At 43.7% G+C, this 23,305-nt stretch overlaps 1 protein-coding gene across 1 annotated transcript in view; it reads right to left on the bottom strand.

The window, feature by feature from the left end:
* fam20cb (FAM20C golgi associated secretory pathway kinase b) overlaps positions 1 to 20,140 on the bottom strand; it is a 49,510-nt gene extending 29,370 nt beyond the window's left edge. The window contains exons 1-3 of the mRNA XM_008315092.3: positions 18,417 to 20,140; positions 17,134 to 17,309; positions 14,267 to 14,345 (exon numbers count right to left, since the gene is read on the bottom strand). Of these exons, the coding sequence (XP_008313314.1) occupies positions 14,267 to 14,345; positions 17,134 to 17,309; positions 18,417 to 19,003 (842 nt within the window). The 5' untranslated portion in view covers positions 19,004 to 20,140. The remainder of the gene's footprint in view (positions 1 to 14,266; positions 14,346 to 17,133; positions 17,310 to 18,416) is intronic.
* Between the last annotated feature and the right edge of the window lie 3,165 nt (positions 20,141 to 23,305).

Here is a 23,305-nt window from a genome sequence, read left to right as displayed (position 1 = left end):
ATCAGAAGGAAAATGAGGAGATGAGGAACGAGTGTTCTCTGAAAGACTGAGGTGTGGCTGGAGGAGAGCGGAGAAATGAGCGGGGTGAGGGGGAGGGAGGAGGAGAGGAGCGAAAAGGGACAGAGGAGAAAACAGGAAATGGCCCGAGGAGGATTACAGGAGACGCAGAGAGAGAGAGAAAGAGAGAGAGTGGAGGGAGGGGCGGAGGGGGGCACGGGGGGAGAAAAAAGAGGAAATAACGCAGGATGACGATGAAAAATGAGAGTGAAGTGTAGGAAGAGATTAACGGCGCTCATGAAACGAGCTGATGGTGGAGTGAGATGAGGGACGACTCAGTGTGGGATCAGATTTACACATCATCACATTCCAAATATATTAAGTGGGGACTTCAACAGTGCAGATCAATATGAACTTAGAAGTGATACAATTTATGCTGATGGTTTAAAGAATGGAAGGGAGGCCCAGTGAGTCCAGAGAAGCTGAAGCAGGGGACTACACTCAGAACCTCTACACTCCCCACCCACCCACCCACCCACCCAAATGCTAACTTTTAGCTTGTACCTTACAGATAATACTGTAATCCCTATTTGGAGCCTTCATTAAGATAGAAGCTGCTTCTACTTCCCGGCTGTAGAACAACAGTTCCTCTGGTCTTGACAGCATAACTTACTTCTGCAGACGTGTATCAGAAAGTTAAAAAAGCCAGAAGGAACACTGGAATAAAAAGTGGATCATTTGCATATTTCTCAGGCCGTCGACTGCAGCTCTTCCATTACTGTGCTGCAGAATAAATAGAGGAGCATATCTCGGCTGAGAGCTCAAACAAATGGCTTTTAATGGAAGGAGGGACGTAACAGTCTGTCTTAGAAATTAAAGAGCTGTGGGTTTTTCTGTTTGTTTTCAGGACAGTGTGTGCTCTCTGATGCTGATGCTGCTGTTGTTACTGCTGATGCTGCTGCTACTGCTGCTGATGCTGCTGTTGCTGCTGCTGTTACTGCTGCTGCTGCTGTTACTGTTACTGACACTCATTCAAGTTAGTCAGATCAATGTGACGGACGACAAGAAGGTAAATTACAGGTGTATATATAATGGAATACCGTACTACAACAGAGGAAGTATTTCAGTTGCCCAACTGGTCAATATTAGTCTATTAAATATGTACCAATAATGTATAAAAAAATTAATGTTTAAAACCTGTAAAAAAAACGACCCCTAACAGTTTGTGCAACATGTAGGAAAAATTCTTGGAAAGAGACTCTTAAAGAAATGTAAGTGTGAGCCCAAAATTGTCCATTTCCATATATTTCCAATATTTTCATCTTTGGTTAAATATTTATCTGTGCTTTTTCTACAATCACTTATAAACAGTCATTGAACAGCTCATGGTAAAAAGACTCCAGATATGTGATAGCTAGCTGAGACATAGCTAATGTAAACTAATCTAAACTGAAAAATTGCCTTTCATTATTTATCTTATTAGCAATATTTATTTTTAAACTTTCTAAATGTCAGCAGTTCCCCTTCCCTGGAGAGGAAACGGAGGTCTCTGACGGCCGTTAAACAGCCGACACCTGGAGCTCCACCACAGTCTGTGGAGTCTGACGTGAGGCTCAAAGCTCATGTTTGAATAAGATGTGGACAAACAGCAGCAGAAATATTCCTCCACACAGAGCAGAGGGGAGCACAGTCGGAGTAGTCCTCCCCCCCACCCCCCACCTCACCCCCACACAGTCACACTAATCCCTGCCAGTTTGGTGAAGCTGTTTTCTCCTCAGTGGGACCAACAATGCTGAACTCACTTTTCCTTCTCCTCTCTCCTTCTCTCTCTGTGCAAACAACAACAAATCCTAATCCCCAGCGCAGCCTGAGCGTATGGTCCTTTTTTATCCTTTCTTTATCCACGCCCTGCTGACATTAATAATCTGTAGCAGTGGGGAGAAGCAGCACAAGGCCAAAAAATACACACACACAAAAACCCTCCAAATACTGTGGTTTGGGTAGTTGGTATTTGATGACCTCAGATGCTACTCTAAAACTTTAAAAGTTTTTTTTTTTTTCAGTAATACAGTACACATATAATGTATACACGGCTCAAGTATCTGCAAGTACAATGTACTATAGGTTGTGTACATTCTATTCTTAGACAGACACACAATACTGTGAAAAACACGTAGTATCAATGAATGTAGGCCACACTGTATCCAAAACCAATATATGGTCTGGTCCATATCTGGACCAATGACCAATGAACCTCTGATTCAGCAACAACAGTCGTCAAATGTAATTATTCAGTTGAATTTTTAGCTGCAGTTTCAAGAATCCCATTCAGTCTGATCTCTTCCAGCCTGATTCCTGCGACTCACAAATCATGTCCAGACTTGGGCAGAATGTTTTTTATCTTCCCGTCTGAGGTTATGGTTGCATCACTCCGAGTGTTGTTTTGACTGTCCCACCTCCACCTTCTCCCTGTGACGGGCCTGTCACTGCAGAGGCTGAAGAAGGAGGAGGAGGGGCCAGGGGGGCAACAAGGGGTAGATGTCCATCCATATATGTACTGTATATAAAGAGCCACTTGTTAATAGCCTGATTCCAGCTCAGACTCCGTGCAGCAGATGTTGCTCTAATCCTCACACTGACAGCTGTGGTTCACACTCGTCCTCTTTGCTGCTGCTGCTGCTGCTGCCTAATTACCAGACACAACATTCCCCAATAACGCCACGTTCCTCGAGAGGGACAGGACACTACCAGGGAGGTTGGGGAGAGGAAGGGGGGAGAAAACCCTAATTAGACCGTGTGTCCGTCAATCGGCCTCAAAAGAGAGAGAGAGAGAGAGAGAGAGAGAGTGGATGGAGGGCTAGCTGAAGGAATGAGATAAATGCAGTGGGAAAAAAAAATCAGGCAAAGACTTTTACAGTGCTATAATTAAAGCTGACAATCAGGAATGTTGGAGAGCGACAGGAGAGGGCGACGTTTTAGCTCCTGCTTCATTACAGTCTAATGATGCCCCCAAGGTGTTTTCCCTGACACTAACCACTGCTTACAAAAGGGATTCAGTTACTGCCATGGGGACAGTACAGAGGTGTGGGGGGGGATGAAGATGTAGGTGAGAGGAGGAAGATCACAGGAGGAGTTCTGCAGCATAACAAAGTGACTCTCCCTCAGTAAGAAACTAAAGTCTGGGCCTCCTTCTGTGAGGATGTCAGGTGACGACGGTGCTAGAGGAATTAGCACACATAGCTATGCTTTCTCACCATCACGATAACATGGAATTAAAAAACAAGTAAAAATGTCCAAAAGAATGATAAAGGTTGGCCAAGTATTCAAATGTGGCCCAAAGAAGTCAGAAAATATAAAGTTTAGACAAATGTACTCACATATATTGATAAGGCATATTAGTACCTTTGAGGCAGCTCCTGCTGGACAGCTGTGGTTCTGCACCTACGTGTCATACTCAGAGGGAGGAATTGATTCATATTTAGGAGGAAATGTTTAGCCTGAGAGAATTGGCAACATCTTAAGGAGATGCAGGCGAGCAGCAGCTGCAGAAGTCAGTCCAAAAAAACAACAAAAAAAGAAAACTGGAGGGGGAAAAACAAGTAAAGTCATGAGGCTTTGGCCAAGTGAAGAGGAAAAGATTTAATGTCTCTGTAAGTTTGTTGTAGCTTTAATTAATTCACCTTTGAGACTGGAGTGGATTACTGGAGCCAATCCCAGGATTCATCGATCAAGGGCGGGGTCACAACCCAGACACTACAGCAGTCCATCACAGTGAGTCATAAGATTCACACTCACGTTCACACCGTGCTCAAACATCCAAAGTATCACATTACAATATGAGGTTAATGGTTGATACAGACATTAGGGAAACTAAAAGACAACAGAATAATTTTTTAAAGAACAAAATCTACACATATGCAAAAATGTGAAAAATGTCTTCATATTAATTTAGAACTTGTGTTATGACAAACAACAAAAGCACAAAGTAGACAAATATTACCGGAAATTGCTAAATTAACTAGCCAGAAGCTAGAAGACAACCAAAGTCCATAACATTCAGGTTCAAATCCCTGACGACCAAGGACAGTGAAGCTGTTTGTTCAGAAGTCAGAGTGAACCCAGAGCAGCTGCAGGGCCCAGGTTTTCACTGTTCCACCAAGACACATGTGGACAGGTGATCGCCTACAGCCACACAAACAGACAGCAGCCCTGTGTGTGCTCGTGTGTGTGTGTGTGTGTGTGTTCCTGCTGTGTCTGTTTGGCTAAAGGCAAGCTCCGGGAAAAAAAGGAAATACAGGGACACGAGCCAAATGTTAGCTAAAACACAGCAGAATAAGTCAATTTCAAGGATTACAAATGACCTTCATTGACATACTACTTATGAGGACATTTTTGGAACAGTACTATTTTTGTGAGGGCAGTTTTGAGGGGTACATTTTGCAGGACCACACTGAGGGACAGAGTATTTTAGGGTATATGATTTTTCTTTTCAAAATTACGATAAGAATTGGCCTCAGATTAGAGTTATGATGAGGATTAGGATTAGACATACAGCACAGAATACTTGTTATAGTTAAGGTGTGCGTGTGTGTATGTGTGTGTGTGTGTGTGTTTTCTTCACCTACTCTCAAACTGATGTCAACCTCACAGAACAGTAAAACCCAGGCCAGGGTTTTTGGCTGGGGTTAAAGGGTCTGCCGTCGTTGAATAACTGGATTTATTTAGATTCCACCAGCTGCCAAAAAATCTCTAACCTCTGGAGATGACAGGTTTCCACAGCTCCGGCCAGAGAATCTTCTCTGACTTTCTCTTTCTCCCTGTTAGTTTGCCTCCTGCATGTTGGAAGGAAATGAAGCTGTTGTCGAAGAAGCGGTGAAGTTGCCAAATAGGAACACAGCGCACGGTGCCGTCACACGTTCACAGCCGTGAAAAGATTTACGAGTTCCCACAGCTGGTTCTCAGCCTCATGACTATTCATTTTTGAAATCTGAGCAGATGCTGATTCCACTTAAGTCAAGTGGAGGATAATAAAAACAAGAGACGCAGCACTGTCCTGATCTGGTCTGTTCATCGACTGTGGGGAGGCAGTTATAGGATCAGGAAACACAGTACGTTCACAGGATACAGCCATTCCTCTGGATGATCAATATGGAGGATTCTCAGTCTTCATTCTGTGTTGCCATTCCTTTGACTAACTTTAGCATTTTAATCTTTATGTGTTTATCTTTGTAACCATTGGCTATTGTTTTGTGTAGTTTAAAGCCAACTTTGAGTTTTCATCTCTGTTTTGGCAAACTGTTCCTGCTGCATGTCATCTTCTTTTCTTTTTTTGGCATAAATCTTGGCTAACCTAAAGTTGCTAATGTATGCAGCCTCTTTGATGTGGTCGACCTAACACGTGCCACAGCAGGAGATCCAGGCCAGTCCTAATGACTGGATTAAAAAAACAAATTTTGTTGCTGCTGCAGCTGCAGAGGTGTCCAGTGTCCAGACAGAGACACAGTCTGACTGACAGCTCCGTCCAAGGAAAGAGACAAGCTGACAGATGGCATCAAAACCCTGAGTCCCACACAATCTCAAAGCACAGTCGTTTTTTTTTTCCCTTTTCATTTTTTTTCATGACCCATTACGCTCTATTTTTTAAATTATTTATCACAGGAAACAGTCAGAGCAGGAACATGTTGCCTCCAAGGCTGCAGAGAAATCACATTTGAATAACATACATGCATACATACATACACACACACACACACACACACACACATCAGGGGAATTTAGCCCTGGCTTTGAAATGTAGATTGGACGCTGGCTTGTCATTTCTGCTTGCTGCAGCTCTGTTATTGCCCCCTTTAGCTCATCATTAAAATTGATAGGGTTTACCTGAAGGGGGCAGCAGACTGATTCTATCATTGCCACACTATAGATTCTGGAATGCCATGGATTCACAGATATACAGAAGAAACACACAAATCCATCCAGATCAGCAGAAGGCCACTACAAATGTATCCAGTTTCTGTTTCTGTGTCGTGAGAAGCAGCAGCATTTTTACAAACACACACACACGCACACACACACTGAGATTTTGGCGCTGGGATGCTGAGAAACTACTGCATGTGTCATGAGATGCTGATGCTGAAAAAGAAAATTGCAGGACTGGAGGAAAAGGAAGGAAAAAAGCTGAGGATGCTGTGGGACGTCAAAGCTAATGATGACACTAATCAGCCAGGTTGATTAAAAATGGCACCGTGTGTTCAAATGAATTACTGCAGGGAAACATCACTGGCCATTTTCACATAGAATTTCTACATAAATCATGACGGCTGATTATTGTGGATGGCAGGAGGCCAGCAATACATTAACTGATTATTACAGTGGATGACTTGCTCCGTATGCAGCCTCCTCCTCCTCCTCCTCCTCCTCACTGTCCTCTCCCCATTGGACCATGGATTTGTTCCATAAGCCTCTGTTACAGTGCAATCAAATGGTGTTTTTTCCATTTATGTAACAACTTCACATTAGGAGATGATAATCCCTCAGTTGACCTTTAGGCCAACAATGTTTCAGGGGTGCCATAAAAAACAGAAATATATCATCCATTCCTCTTTAACCACTTCTGAGAAGTAACGTGACAGCGAAACAACCATTCACACTCACATTCACACCTACGGTCAATCAAAGTGAAAAATTAACCTCAGAGTTGACTCTCGCAATTCTGATACCCTACACTGCTGTTACTGTTTTGTTCTCTGTAGGCTACAGAATCACACCCTCCACAGGGTGGTGTCCTATGGAACCACCAGATCTGGCTGTGGCCCAGTGGCCCAGTGGAGTGTGTTGGTAAAAGTTTTGCTTTTGTTGAATGTTATTATTTGGTGGAGAGGTAACCCTGTAACGGTGCAGCTGCTGTCTCCATGCTGCCGCGGCACCACTGGCCTACAGTGAAGACACTAACAGGGCTCCGTTCACTGAGCCTGAGGGCTTCATTTGATCATGTGCACCACGGTTCAGGTCCAACTACTTCAGACTCTACTCAACATACTGGTAGGAATGTGTCCTCACGTGAGCCGTTTCCTTTAAACACAGCACTTTAACCGATGTTTTTCTTTGCTGTAAACACTTTAATTTCTGCTTCAGCACAAACTGCACAGCAGACAATAATAACCCCGGTGAAACAATTACAGCACAGGAGGAAACAAGCCAAACATTAAACAGGGAGCAGAGGTGCAAAAAAAAAAAAAAAAAAAAAATCACACATCTCTACAGTGGCAGCAATGTTGGATTAATTATTCAACTTTTATAACATCAAACAGAAGCAGGTGGTTGAGGAGAAATTAACAAAACTGAGAGGAAGAAAACTTTAGTTTTTGTTAAACATGCTGTATTTGCCCTACTTTTATCTGAATCTAGTCAAATAGTATCTGCTTTAATTTAGCTAATTTGCTTAGCTCAAAGCCAGCTATCTGAACATCTGATTTTCTGTTACATATTTGGCCTAATTTGTTCCAGCTTAATGTGTAATATGTGGCATTGTTTAGTTTCAGGTGAACACTTAGCAACACTAAACCTCCTATACAGTATTAAATTTAAGATGAACTAGAACGTAACAAAGCGCATGTGTTACGATTAATTAAATTTGAATGTTTACTTATCATAAAAACATTTTTTTTTCGTGCACTAAATCCTGTGCTTTAATTAAAGGTACATCATCCATGCAAACGTGTCCCCAGTGAATATCCTCACGGTTGCATGTTGACTGTAGATTCTAATTCAAATTTCTATACTGTGTGTACTGCACATGCATCCAATTATTGCAGTGACAGTGTTTCAGTGATTTATGCCACGGTTCACTACACTTGCTCACGGCGTACTGTGGGCCTGGCGTTCTGGGGGCGGGGGGTTATCATGGTGCTTTCTCGCCCTCAGCGGCCCCGCTCTGCCCCTACATGTGAATTATTTCCAAACAGAGACGCACTCATCACATCATCCACGCTCTGAATGGCTCGTCCTGAGGCACTTCATCCTTTTCACTGATGGACTCAAAGTCACAGCACAGGCACAGAAGACCTTGTAAAGGCCATAACACACACACACACACACACACACACGCCAATGTTCATTAGAGAACTATGCACTTCAAAATGAGGTAGTTTGTAGATTTAGGGAAGTCTTCTTCTTGTATGATCTCATTAAAACCACTGTAAACATGGCTTCATAAACACAGACCTTCATGTACCTGAAGGTCCTTCCTACAGTACAGGTGTGTCCTATACTCCTACCTAAAGTATCTAGAAAATCAAAAGGAGGAGATCTTGGCTGATATAGGATGATGTAGGAGAATGAAGGGTGATGTAGGAAAATGAAGGGTGATGTAGGATGATGTAGGAGGATGTAGGACCACCACCAAGTGTATGAACTCATCTAGTTCAGAGCATGTCAATCATGCTAAAAATATCTCCATCAGTAGATTCCATCAGCAACCTAACGCTGGCATGTTCTGGTGCTACTGCATCAAAGCCACCTCTTTTCAGTAAGTACTTTGGTCTGTCCTGTTTTTTTTTTCATGCAGTCAGTTTTAAGTGGTCGTAAAGACAGACGTGGGCAGCTCCGAGCCAGGATAATCAGGGGTTTTGTTCAGACATGTCCACCCTGTCTTCACACAAATCTCTCTCAATCCTTTTCTTTCGCCTCCCACGGCTGATGCAGCCTCCTCAAACAACAACATCACTCTGTTATGTAGCCACCGGTGTCCTGCTAATATCTCACATTTCACACAGACGACTCCTCCAGGCTGTTAATCGTACGTCCGTCAATATATCATCGACACAAAGGATGTGACATTCTGAGCCTCCAGTCTCTTGTCTCCCTGACGTGTCAATCAAAAATTACCTCACAGACCCGGAGCAGCACTGATATGGATTGCTCTCTAAGAAGAGGGAGCGGGGAAAAGAGCTGGGATCTCATTTGGGAATGCTCGGATTGACTTGCATGTGACTCAGGCGTCAGTCCTCGAGTGATTGACAAGTGATACAATTAAGTGGAAGCAAGAAGAAACTGAAGACCAACATTACATCCATCAACAGTATTCTCCCCTCTGAGCCTCCCTTCCTCAATCATCTCCACTCTTCTCCTAATGGGCTTTTGCGCGCTCTGGGACTCATTTCAGCGTAAATATTACAACCGTGCCGCCCCCAGCTCTCGGCGGCACTACGCCAAAATGGCACGGAGATTAAAAAGAAAGAAAGACAAAGGCAAACATAAAAGCAGAGATTGCTTTCACTACACAAGACACTCGAGGTTCAAAGCAGAGTACAGTACAAATCTGCAGCCGAGACTGGAGTAAACCCAACTGTTTTATTTCTGTTTTCTACACGGCACTCCCTGGTGGTGCTTAGAAAGCCTTCATACGCTCACCTTTTTTTATTTGCACGTAAACGTACATAGACGTTTCTGACAGCAGAGGGCAGTCAGTGTTGTATCAGCGCTGCGTATTTGTACTCCAAAGCTTTTAGAGTAACAGAGTGTTTTGTTGCTGCACTGATCCTCCCACCGGGACTGTGCCTTTTCCTGGAGAACACTTTTTCAACTCAGAGCTGCGCCGAGCGGCCGTGGGTCTTTAGTCAAACGCTGCAGTCACTTCCTCACAGGTGACGGCCACGATGCAGAGTTCCTGACCCATTTTGCGCCGCAGCATTAAGTTGGCCAGTGTGAGTGAAGTGACCCATTTGCCGGTTTAAAATATTGAGCCACAGAGGTCACTGCTTTGGTTTGGTGATGTAACAAGTTCAAAAATGACTGACTTAATGAAGACGTTTATCCTCAAGGCAGTGGGGCAGTGGTGGGTTAGTGGTTAAGGAAGCAGACTTGGGTCCAGAAGGCTTCAGGTTTGAGTCCACCAGCTGCCAAGTTACCGCTGAGCATGGCATCGTCCCCACCCACTGCTGTCCACTGTTCACTTTGGTGATGGGTTAAAAACAGAGGTGACTTTTGGTTGTGTGCAGTGGTGAGCTGTGTGTTCACCCTCCTTCACTTTCCTTCAAGGTTATGAGGAATAGAACAGGGAAAGTAAAGCACCAAAACTTTCCTGCACCTGATGCAGAGTTCTGAAGGTGAACTGGTAGAAGCAACAATCACCTCGTCAACCTACGTTGAAAAGGTTAGTTAATAATGTGTTGCTGACTCCTGTGGTCTCGGGGGAGGGGGGGGGCAGGGCACTCTTTAAATTGATTGATTTTACAACAAACTAAATATTAAATTGATACATACACCGAAACATGTTGGATCCTTATTTATTTGTCACCTCTGACCTTTTGTTCTGCACCACTTAGTTCTAACTCATCATACAAGTACCAAAATAACAGCAACTCAGATTTAATACATGACTCAAATAGATCTTTTTGACTCATTTTGACCAGATAAACATACGTCTCAGGTTCCGTGGCCTAAGGCCTCAGCTCAACCCGCTCCAAAGTCACTAAAACCTCCTTTTCAACGGGGTTTGAGTTGATTTAGGTAAAAAACCCCACCTGGGTTCATTTACATCCAATCTAAGGAAGTGTGAACACACCCTAGATCTAAATAACTGAGAGACCTCACGTCATGTTAATGCTGGTCTGAGAGCAGGTCAGGAATGACTCAGTTGATACAGTTTACATCAGTCTGCTCCTGCAACACCACAACAGGGACTCAACCGGGGTTTTTTGAGCACCATCAACATGAAGCCACCCTGATCTCATAAGACGTGCAGTCTTGAAAAATATTGCACAAGTGTTGAGTAAGATTGGACCCAGAGCTCAGAGCCGGTTTCATTCCACGTCTGTAAAAGTGAGCCGCAGACGGGAGCGGCGCTGATACATCTGACGTTACATCACAGCGGACAGGTATTGTGGTTGTCTCAATAGAGCTGAGGCTGATTAAATCTCTGCCACATCACACTAAGGTGTGTGATGCATTTACAGTTGCTCACACGCTCTTCTCTGAAGAGAGAAGAAAGGAACAAGAAAGAGAGACAGAAAGAAAGAAGCCAGAACACCTGTCGAATCAATACGGCGGCCCCGTTAATGGATTTCTTCATCTGTGCCGTGCACTAAAGAACTTGTGGGAGAGACAAACAAACAGACACAGTAGCAGAGAGAGGGAGGCTGAATGATGGGGAATACTAACAGGGAGAAGCAGACAGCCAGGGCCGATAAGCTGATAGAGAAGTGGAAGAAGAGAGTCCAGGATTTTACAGATATGGTCGTCTGGAGGGAGTCGATCGCTGCCCAGACACTGCATGCTTTTCTTCCTGCCGCCCTGCATTTAAAGCCTGATTGGCCAGCACACATTTGCATTAGAGTTAAGAAGAGCTTGGACAGACGGGGTCCTTGATGGGTCAGCCTCTGTCTATCTTTGATGCATCAGACAAAAAACCAACAGATTTGGAAACAAATGGATAAAATGAACTGTTTTTTGGATGAGATTCAATTTTTCAGAGTGTGATATCAAGAGAGACCGGCACAAAGTCAGAGTAGCGGCCAGGAACTGCTCACTCACACTCACAAAACATAGCTGCCAAGAAGAAAAACTGATTTAATCCACTCACAATGCAAAACGTCTCACCGACTCACCAACCAATAGAATTATTTAAGTCAATTAGACTTAAAAGGATAATATCCTTACAGCCAGTAAGTTAGTGCACTGTTATCTGGAAGATGAGGTTACAAATCAGGCACCTTTTTGAAGGCCTTCCAGTTGAGCACATAAAATATGCAAATTCCACAGACCGAACACAGAACCTCTGAACAATGAATCAATGTCACCAGATACAGTTCACACCTGTTCTACCAACATGTCTGACTGAAAGGTGAAGTTTGTTCATCTCTCAACCTCCAACCACAAAGTCCACAGAGAAAATCAATGGTTTTATGCAGCTCACTGGGTCAAACGAGCCGCGTCAGTTACTGTTACTGTGATGTTATGATAAACATGAAGCAGGAGTGGATTGAAAAGTCACGAGAAGATCAATGCACAACTACTGATTCTGCCAATGGAAATGTGTATGAAGAGATGAGTAGTTCACAATGTGAAGGACGATTGAACTGTTCACCTGCTACACTCCTAAAAACTCCAACAGGAATCAGTGAGTCAGTAGTTCTAGAAACACACAGAAACCAAAGTCCATGGGAAAAAAAAATCAATGACTTTGTGTCCAAACCTTGGCTGCACCAAGCAGTGTGTTCTAGAGAGAATTAAAATCACATGAGCTTTTTGTTCGATAGCTAAAAAGAGTGGTGTGGGGTTCAATTCCACATAGCTCCCAATCCCAGCTTGAGTTGCATCAAAAAAGCAGCTGTTGTGAAAAATCTGCCCAATTATTACTCTGGTGAGCCCTGGTGACGGGACAAGCTGAAAATCACTTTAAAGGTTAAGAAAGTAAAAAAAAAAAAATCAAAGTCTCAGCCTGGTCTGAAGCCAAACTCACAAGAAAACTGGGCTTTAAATAGCGTAAACTATCCCTTTATGTGTGAGTCCTTGGGTGTGGAAAATGATGTACAGCTGAAATGCATCACACAGTATACACACACACACTCAGATACCAGCTGGAGTTGCCCTATTTTATTAAAAGTCAAGCTCATTCAAGCAAAAATGGAATGGCCCCCCCCCCCCCAACATCCTCCACCCTCCCATTCACTGGTGCCATTTTTTGGGAGGATTATGGAACACTGCTGCAGCTCTGACAGACACAACTGTCGGGCAACAGATTTACATCCAAACCCATCTCCTCAGACGCTGCTCTGGGAAAATGTCATTTCACGTGGCGTCCCGGCTTAAACTGGAGCCGCAGCAGCGAGAGATAATCTGCTGGTTCTCCCCTTGACAGTGCCTCACCTAACCATCTCCTCCGATCCCTGTCGCCCCCTCACCTCCCCTCCCCTCCCCTCCCTCCCTCACCTCGTTGTCATCTGTGGCTCTTCACCTGCCTGTCAGGGTGATTTCAGGCTTGTTGCGTGGAGGCCTGACTCTGTGTGGCAAGACTGAAGCCGTAATTACAGCAGTCTCTGAATGGTGTGTTTTTATTCTCCCACCTCCCACTACCTATCACGCACAGCCCTAACCTCCCTTCCCCTCACCTCCCCTCCTCCCCTCCCCTCTCCCACTCTCAATGCTGACACGCAGCACTCAGACAACAGCCTGTGTAGAAAAATGTTAAACCCACAATTAAATTACAATCAGCATAACAAAGGCCGGGTGACATTTAAATCCACCCGTCGAGGAAGGATTAGGAGCAGAGAGCACTTCTTTTGGGACGCGTTATCTTCTAAACACGACAGAAAATGAGAATTAATGAAATCTCTCACACTCTCTGCCAGGGCTGTCTCTACCTCCGGGGAAAGTTAGCCTTTCTAGGAATTAAACAAAGATGTACGACCCGGAAGTACGAGCTAGAAACTGAAGGTGGCGCTTTGAATTCTCTTAAGCTGCCCTCCATGATACACTATTACAGGGAAAACTACCAAACCTTTAACTATGTACTTCATACTAGAACCTCTGAAATATTTTCAAAATCTTATTTTTATTGCTATGGTCATTTTGGATGCAAAAAAGAATCAATGACAGTATCCAGCCTCACCGACTGAAGTACCACCATGCTACCACATGGGGCACTACTGGTAGTATTGTATAAAATATTCAGCAGGGTGAGTGAAAGATGCTGTTGTTGTACATGCCAACCTCCTGCTGGCGCTACCCTTACATTACAGCATCCTATTAATATATATATATTTATTTATTACTGTAAAATCTAAAATGTTGTGTAATAATTTCCTATTGTCCAGACCTGTTTACAAAGTATTCAACCAAAGAACCACAAATCTTGCCACACGGGGCAGTAGTAGTACAACGGCGGTAAACCTCCAGCAAATCTGAGATGCTTCCAGAGTATTTGCCTTAAATTCTTCACAGAAAATGTGCCTTGACTCCTTAACTTGCTGCTCTAACGGCTCAAACGGAAAATAAAAATGTTGGCTTTTAAAAAGGAATTGATAAGACAGCAGAGAATTGTGGGAGATGTATAAATTTCAAGAAGACTGGCAGATGATCAGCAGAAACTCCACTTTGGTAGAAGAAGAAGAAAGCTGTCCGGCCGATGTTTTATGCATCAGTTACAGCGAAGGCTTTTACACGACTATGGCAGACATTCCTTCAGTAAATACTAGTCTGACAGGACTGAGTACACGATCAGACAGTTTGACCGGAGGAAAAACCAAGATAAAAGAAAAAAGAAACTTACTTCATGGGTTTGAAGAGAGCCTGGCCGTAATTCTGGAAGGTCATGATGAGCTTCAGCTGAGTTCCTCCAGACTTCATGGCTGCGAGAATGGAAACTTACGGTTAGACGGAAAATACAAAACAACATGTGATGCTGACCTTTTGACCTTTCGTTTTATCAACACGGACAGTAAACCCTGGGCTAGCTTTTTTACTATATTTTTTCATTTAGATTTTCCAGACACTTTGATGATTTCTTTTATGCTGCAGTTTAGCTGTTTTTGTTTGACCAAGGTTTAGCGTTTTCTTTTTTTTTTAAATTCAAATTTTAACTTTGGGCTAAAAATGTTAAATTTTCAACAAACTATTAGTTGTTATTTTTATGTAAATGAAGTCCCAGTTGTACTGCAGGCAGTTCTCATTTACCATCCTACAACAGTAGCTTTAATGAATTATTTAATGACATTTCACAGAGCTGTCAGGTCACTCCAGTTTGACTCCTACATCCATTCTATTGCCGTGTCACATACGTGTGTGTTGGTGGTTGTGTCTATTTTTGCGTAATAGCCTGATCGTCATCACCCTGCGTGCACGCTCTCTGAATGGACTCAGTGCTGATGTCATGCTGTTTGTTGTTTGTCTGACAGCAAAGGAGACTGAGTAGAAGGTGAAGGACGGCCAGCGTCTGTTTACTCCCTCTCTGTTTATTCTCTGGAGAGTCTGTTTCTCTGCCTCCTTCGCTCTCTTTTCACTTCATCCCTCTGTCCTTCATCTTCCCTCTTGTTTTTGAACATAATAATGTGCTCTTAGGGCCACTCACGGGAGCAGGCAGAGTTAAAAAAATCTGCCTGTTTTTTCCCCCCTTCCATCCATCGATTGGAAATGCTGTCACTGTGGCCTTTCTCCAAACAACAAGCTCCTGGATCAATTCTCTCATTTATTTTTACATACGAGAACAAGCCGCTCGTTTACAGAGAGAGAAAAAATTACAACAGGAAGAAGGGTCCATGTTCCTGTCACCTCACCTGCTGCCATGTGAACAAATTTAAAATTAAAACAAGCACTGGTTGAATCGTTAGCCGACTGTTGATATGGAGAATTGGATTGTTTGGCTTTGGAAGCAACTTATTTCTAATATAATTATAGAAAAAATATAAAATAAAAACATTACGCCTTTGGGAGTTATTAAAAATGTGTCTCCAACTTAGCAGTTGGAGACACAGACTGACTAAATATACCATCATTTTTAAACAGGCTAAAACCAGTTTAATCAAAAAGCTTTCAGCCCTGTTTTTTGACTGATTATAAGAAAACTACTTCTATGAACTGGGAGCCATCAGGGGGCGCTCACACCTCTGGCTGCTGAGAAAGAAAAAATACAGAACAACGACATTAAACCCTTTTCCACTGATCTGTGGAGACAATTATCATATTTGCCGCCGCACTAACTCTTCATCAGTGGAGGTTGCTCCGCAGAGGTTATAGAGCAGAAACAGGCTCACAGTTATAACCTTAACTTTAGATAATATGTGACTGCTGTTGGTTTCTGTTGGTATTCGGCCCCAGGCCTGTGTTAGGGCTCTGTAATTACTCAGCCACCACGTATTTATCTGGATGGAGAGACGCTAAGAGCTGCTTCCTCCATCCACCCAGGGCGAGAGGCAGGAAGGTTGGAGAAAGCCCTGGCTGCAGAAAAAAACAGGAGCTACTCTGACCAATCCTGCTCTCAGATGAGTTTTTAATCTTCACTTGAGGCCAGTTAGAGCACCGTGGTCTCTGGACCATTCTGAAATCTGCCATCTGCAAGGTGGGAGACTTGGAGTCCACGAGCACTCGTGGAATGTGTGTGTGTGTGTGTGTGTTTTGGAACAAAAAAGAAGAAATAAAAATCTGACATAAATATTGCACAACATTTCAGACTGGATTATCACATCTGTCAGGTTTACAGCTGAGACTTTTACAGCTTTCCTGTAAAAAAGCTGGATTTACTGCATCGTAAGAAAAGAGAAAAACCCTCTGCTTCTGATAAGGTTCCAAGTAGAGTACAGTAGCTGTGATTAGCATGGAGACCAGGTGTTTCCCCCAGACCTGATGGATGCTGCTCTGACACTTCACATTACATCAGAACTGATGCAGCTCTGCTGCACCATCACCTGCAGCCAACTCACATCTATCCATCCATCCATGCACTGAAAAGTCTTTGAATAAAAGGAGAAAAGTGAATTTTTCTGAATCTTTGGAAGTCATTTTTCTGGAATCTTGGGGGAAATACTCTTATTCTTCAACCTGGGAAATGACTTGAGAGATCCTTTTCCCCAAAGTCATTTAGTTTAATTATGTGTATTATTGACATTATTATTAGTTCATATATACACATTTTGCTAAGTTTCAGCTGCTTCTTTTGCTACGTTTGTGGCTAACATCTGTCCAGTTATGTGGCTAATTTTTGTTTTAGCCATTGGACATTTGATTTTTATCAAATTATTTTTAATTTGTTTGACATTTTACTGTCAATTTTCATTTGTATCTGCTAGCTTTGCCAACTCTTTTAGGCTAACTGTAAGAGGTTCCTAGGCTAACATTTAGCATTTATGGTCACATGGTCTGTTACAGACGCATCACAGACACGGCTACGCTCATTTACTGTAGACACTGGATACAATGTATTTACTTCACTTTCAGCCTCTTTTTTCCTCATGTTAAAGGCCTGTTGTCACTCTATATTTATTTGTGACCCTGCTTCTGCTTCAAACACACTCGTCTCTCTCTTCGCTCACTCTCGTCTCACTCCGAACTGTCACTTCTCTACCATAAGAACCATCGTAGCTCAAGGATCTCGATGGCTCGACACACTCTCCTATTGTTTTTTTTTTTTTTCCTGTGACTCACCCACGCTGGTGATCCTCTGGGTCACCAGGTCCTTCAGTAGGGCATCGATGACGGGATTGTGTCTGGAGTAGAGCTCGTATCGATTAATCCCAATGTGGAAGCGCAGCCAGTTAGGGTAGGATTCAGCCGTCAGCTCCCCCGTGGGGCCGAACTCATCCACGGTGCCTTCAGGATCCCTGGGCAAAAAGAGACAAAAGTGGAATAAACTTTATCATGTTTATCATGCGTGTGTGCACAGATGAACCCCACACTCATGACCTTTTGACCCCAAGCAGACAAAGCTGTTTTTCCTCTGTTTATTAAATCTGAACATTTTAATGATGAACGTTACATTTTTACCAAAGTATGTGAAGAATTTTATGCTGACGGATCAGCACAAAATGGCCAGAAATAGTCGTAAGGATGATATAAGAGAGGAAACTAAACAAGGGCAGATATTCAAAAATAAAAGCCCAAAAAAATAAATTCTTGTCAAGACCTTCCTTCAAGAAATATTGCAGGTGGGGTGGGATCGTTTGGCTCATTTTTGGAGTAAATAAATATGACTATGAGAATCCCAACATCCAGTCTGGAAATATTGGAAAATATTGCCTAAATATTTTCAAACCACTGCACGTCTAGTTCTACTGGTCTGCCGAGGTGCAGTTTCAACTGAAATAGTTGGTCGGAAATAATGGACACAGAACAGTGGACAAATGGCCACTTGTTTACATTTGAACGGCTGTGTTGCTGTTGTGGACCAACAACGTTGACTCCACACAAGATCAGCTGAATTTGGAGAAAATACAAAAATGCATTGGCACAAAGTCCACAGCACAGACAGGTTACTGCTGCTGCCTTATTATTGGCTGTGTGTGAATTGATCTGATTGACTTAGGTGAGAAAGAATATTGAAGTGAAACACACTGGAGACATTAACGTGTGTCCATGCTGTGGCCCACCTCAGGCCAAAGTGCAAAAACAATCCTTGTAAACTGCAAATGTGACATAAATGACAGATAGGAGATAGAAATATATTTCTAAAAAACCATGAAGAAAAATCAAGACTTTTAAGGAATTTAAAAATATCCCCAGAGCCCCTCATCTGGGTCACTAACCCGTCGTTTGCAATAAACACAGAATCTTGTTATTTTTAAAATGTTTTGGTAAAAAAAAAAACATATATTAAATGTGTCAGTGTCAATATACACAATATAACATTTCGTGTCTTGATTTGTTTTGTATTTGTGTATAGATTTGTCCTGGTCTGGTGGTGGTGAGAGTGTGGGGTTGGTCAGTGTTACCATGTCTGCTCCTCAGCTGCCTTGGGGTCAAATCTGATGTCGGTGTTGACGTTGAAGAGCGTGTCTTCATCAGTCAGTGGAGGTAAAAATCTCTTATACAGGGGATGCTCATACAGAGCCATCAACCTTGAACCTTTAACCATGCTCCTGCTCCCCGTGGAGTCCTGGATGAACTGCTTCTTATTCCTCTCCTGCTGCTGCTGCTGCTGCTGCTGCTGCTGATCCAGAACCAGCCTCCGGACACCCTGCGTCCTGTCTCCCATCACAGGGATCCTCTCCAGGGAGTGGGAGGACACGTTGGAGCTGGGCTCGTTGCTGAAATCCTGCAGGATCCTCAGGGTGTGCTTGTTGGGCCAGCCCTGTTTCCCCCAGCTCTGAGGCTCCTGGCTGGGCGTGTGGGCACAGGAGCAGCCTCCACCACCTCCTCCACCCCCTGTACCTCCTCCACCTCCCCCGCTCCTGATGCTTGCACCGCTACTGTGCCGCTCCAGCTTTGGGAGTAAGTCTATCATGATGTGCATGGAGCAGGCGACCAGGAACACCATGAGGATCAGGACCCGGAATTTACGCAGCAGAATCATCTTCATGGTCTCCCTCTTGAGCAGATGTGAGTACTTGCTGCAGATGATGAGCACGCAGATGAAGAGGCTGACTACATCGCTGACGATGTTGATCAGACTGGACGCCAGGCGGACGAAGTAGACGTTGAAGACGTAGGAGCCATCTTCACTGGCCGTCTTGAGTGAAGGATTCAGCGTTCGGCTGGTGTGGAGGCTGCGAGGGTTTCAGAAGGAGAAGGAGGAGAAAAAGACGCACAGAAAGGTCCGCAGAGTGTCCAGGTAAATCAAGTCGTGTTGCCTCAGATTTGCGCAACGAAGCCGCATTCTCCGCTGTGCTCTGCTCCTCCACTCCACCGCCAGGAATGTCTGTTAAAACATCCCAGAAAAGCCACCGCAGCGGACCGATCCATGAAACGTCTGCGTCCTGGAGGCTCTGGGAAGCGTGCGCAACTGTGCCAGAGTGCAGCCCGACCTCCAGGAGCAAGTCCAGGTATTTACCCTTAAAAGTTGTTGTGTAAAAGACGGGGGAGGTCCCTGAAAGTCAACCGTGCGCTGCTCTCCCCCACCTTCTAATCCCGATCCTGATCAAGACCCGGTGCGTAAGATTCTCTCCGACCTGATCCAGTTTAATCGGCCGCCGAGCGACGGGATCAGTAAACAAGAGGAAAAGAGGAGGCGCTCAGGCTCCAGGAGACCGCGATCCTCCTGCAGGAGAAGCAGCAGGAGTGCAGAGTGCAACGCTCCTCCTGTAACATGCGTGGATGTGAGAGGTGGGTGTGTTAAATACGATGGTACAGTTATGGAGCGGAGGACAGCCTGCCTCTGTGCAGCGTCACTGCGCCCTGATTGGCTCAGTGGGAAGAGTGAGAGAGCAAGGGAAAAAGAGAGAGAGGGACGGAGAGAGGTAGAAAGAGAGAAAGACAGAGGTAGAGAGAGAGAGACAGAGGTAGAGAGAGAGAGAGACATTTCTTCCCCTGCTGCACTTCCCATCCCTGCAGGTCGAGGTCGTCTTTTCCACTGTTTAACCATCATTTTCAGGGACAGGTGCACAACTAGAGAAATATGAAAGAGAAAGAAAATTGAAAAAAATAAAAATAAAACCACCAGTTAAAGCTAATGCCAATTTATCATCCTGTTAATTTATTCAATTATTCGTTTGAAATCTAAGTCATAAAAATATATTTAATGTGATAACCTTGCAAAACACTGCAGGATGAAAATACCTATATATTTGTAAGACCTTTTCTGGTTACAGCGTAGCAAAATAAATGCAACAGAAATTTAGTTTCATCACATAAGCACAAGGAAAACAGTACTGGTATCTAAACATACCTGTGAAAAATAACTTAGCATTTGCAAAGAAACATGAATAAAATGTTAAATTTATAAATAAATATAGATTTCTTTTTGTTGTTGTGTAGGTTTATAGTTTGTACATCATTATTTCATTAATGCATTCATTCAGACCTAAACTGATTTAATTTATTTACACTTGCATTAGATAATTTGCTGCTAAGAGACCTACGCTGAACATGTTAGATAAAGCTAATCATCCAAATCCCAACATTAACGCCGTATCACGAACAGCATCTTTAGACTAGTGAAGTCTGGAGATGCTGTTCATCATTCATCATTCATTTTAATACTTTAAACATTATATGCTAATGTATAATGTTTGTGTTATTGTTTTTTAATTTACAAACCCAGATATTTTATTTCTCTATACAAGAAGACCTAAAACTAATATTTTTTAAAAAATGAAGACATCAGCCAAATGTGTAGGTACCTGTGGAGAGAGTCAAGGAGAATGGTTATTGGTTTCCATCATACAGTTTGAACTGAAGTGTCATTAAGAGGAGAAAGACATGAATGAAAGGTCAAAGTGAATGACCTGAGGTCTCTCTGTTCCCCCTCCATGGTCAGCGTCAGGTGCCCCCCCCCAACAAACACACTCATACACAGTAATTGCTCTTCATCTGCTGGAATCCCTCTGAAACGTCTCCTCGGAGACGACAGCCGATCCATCGCTGATACATTAGACAGGCCTATTAGAGCGCTCATCAGTCTGAGGATCCAGTTGCATCCTGTGCCTCTGACGCTCGGCAGCAATCGCATCTTCAATAATGTTTAAGAGCCGCATGAAATGAAAACCACAGAGCAGCTCTCAGTGCTGAGCTCCTCACGGATCAGGAAAATAAGAGTGACGTCAGCCTCTCCTGGTGTAACCTACACAGAGGTCCATGTGGACCGTGGACCACGACACAGGAGACAAAGTGTGTGAGACGGTTAAAGATGGGTATCATGTCGGCACACAGACTTCTTAGCTTGTCTGAGATGCATGATTTCAAACATTTTAGTGCTGTAAACTATTTGCCCACAATGGCTTACTGTGTTTGTCAGTGGTTCTCAAAGTGTGGGGCGGGGGGCCTGAGAACAGCAGTTCTGTAGGAAGTTTGAAATAAACTTCATTGGAGTTTTGAAGCCAAAGCTGTGACAACTGAATGAGAATTTGTTACCACTGCAGGTGAAGGTGTGTGTGGCCCATGTCTGGTTTTTACAGCAGCCTGGACATTCACTGAATAGCTGAAATAAGACAGGTGTCACACATCTGTCCAGGAGGGGGAGGGGCCACGGCAGGATCGCATGTAAACAATGGAGGAAACTTCCACGGCAGACACTGTTGGTGGAGCTAAGACGATTAAAGTGACACTTTTGTTGCAGTTTAATCATTTTAATCAGGGCTGCTGATGAAATCTGAGAAGCTTAGAAACTGTCATCTTAAAATAGGAATAACTCTTTGAGTGGAAACACAACTGGTTCCTGGTGAGGTCACAGCTAGTTCTCAGCCAAGTCATGGCTTTAACAAATTCTCATGGGCCTCACACGACCGCAATCACACAGCCATCCCTTTAAAGTGGTTCTATCCCATTCTACGGAGGATACGTGCAGCAGTCAGTAGCATGCTGTCTGTAATTACCACTGTAGATGAGTTCATAATTAAAAAGAGCACAGCCAGAGAAACACAGAGAGGGTGGAGGAGGACGTGATGGTGGTGATGGTGTCTTCTTCTTCTAGCGCCGTGAAGATGCAGCTCATTTACAGGAGGGAAAAAAGGAGCTGCAGGGAAAAACAAGAGCGAGGAGTCATTTCCAGGGATACATGAACATCCCGGCCCTCGCCTTAGAATTCAGATTAGAAATGTTCAGAGTTGTTGGTTTCAGGGACGTCATCAGTGCATGTCCACACCTGCTCTAACTGAAGACGTGAGTGAAAATACAGCAGGCTGTTTGTGAAGTGACTGGTGTCTCCCAGGAAGCAGCGTCAGGTGTCAGCTCCATTGTTGTCAGACAGAGAGGAGAGTTGTACAGAACAACAAAACAGAAGAATCACTGACCGTTCACACTGTGCAACCTATTTAACTGGAGCTAATTCACAAAGAGAGGGAGCGGGGGTGGGGGGGCATGGGGGGCTCCTCCAGTGTCATGTACAGCAGCAGTGAAGCTTGTTGCCCTGACCTCAGTGTCCAGACTTCAGTGAAGCCGCTGCAGCCCGTGGCCCAGTGGCCTGGGGTGAGAGGAGCAGAGATGAATGTGTATTGATGTCAGTCAGACATGGATCACAGCAGTCAATGGGTCAATGGCTCCTCACACAGGGCTCTGTGTCTTTGTGCTGCTCAGTAGAGCTCAGTGAGAGCAGCCCTGATTGTTTCCCTCTCACTGTTCTGTCAATAGGTCCTTTTTTTTTCTCATTTCAGAACCTGTCAAATGCCATTAGAGCCCCAGACGTCATAACTGGACTGGACTGGAGGGAGATGACAATTTGGAAATTAATAATGTCATTCTGTCACTAATGTAATGACAAAGCTGAGCCAATGAAAACAAGAAAACTACAGAGAAGGGAAACTAGGGTCCAGGGAACTTTGTGTTTCTTTCTCAAATGATAGGAAAATAATTATAAAGTAAGTTTCTTGGCAAGTTTGGAGCAAATTATGGCACTTTTTAAATCATTTTTTGTTGAACTTCTTATTAGTTTCAATAAGAACTTGTGCTTGGTTTGGATAAAGTTAGCATTTCTCTATGATATTGGTTTAGCAAGGGAAACTATTGACTGGCTTGAAGTATTACAGTATGTACAGACTGTCATTTTTTTCTTAGGCCAGAAAAGTGTGTTTTTGAAAATCTGAGTAAACCGCGGTGTCTGATTTCTTCCTCTCAGTTGGAACGAGGCCCCGGAGCTACAGCCTGTGTCACATTTCCTCTTCTTTGTCTTGGATTTTTTAATACAGGAGTCGGATAACTGAATGACCGAGAGAACGCCCCCACCCACCCT

This window comes from Cynoglossus semilaevis, chromosome 8 (assembly GCF_000523025.1).
Source record: "Cynoglossus semilaevis isolate Cse_v1.0 chromosome 8, Cse_v1.0, whole genome shotgun sequence".
Lineage (NCBI taxonomy): Eukaryota > Metazoa > Chordata > Actinopteri > Pleuronectiformes > Cynoglossidae > Cynoglossus > Cynoglossus semilaevis.
This window is presented reverse-complemented; position numbering and strand designations above follow the sequence as displayed.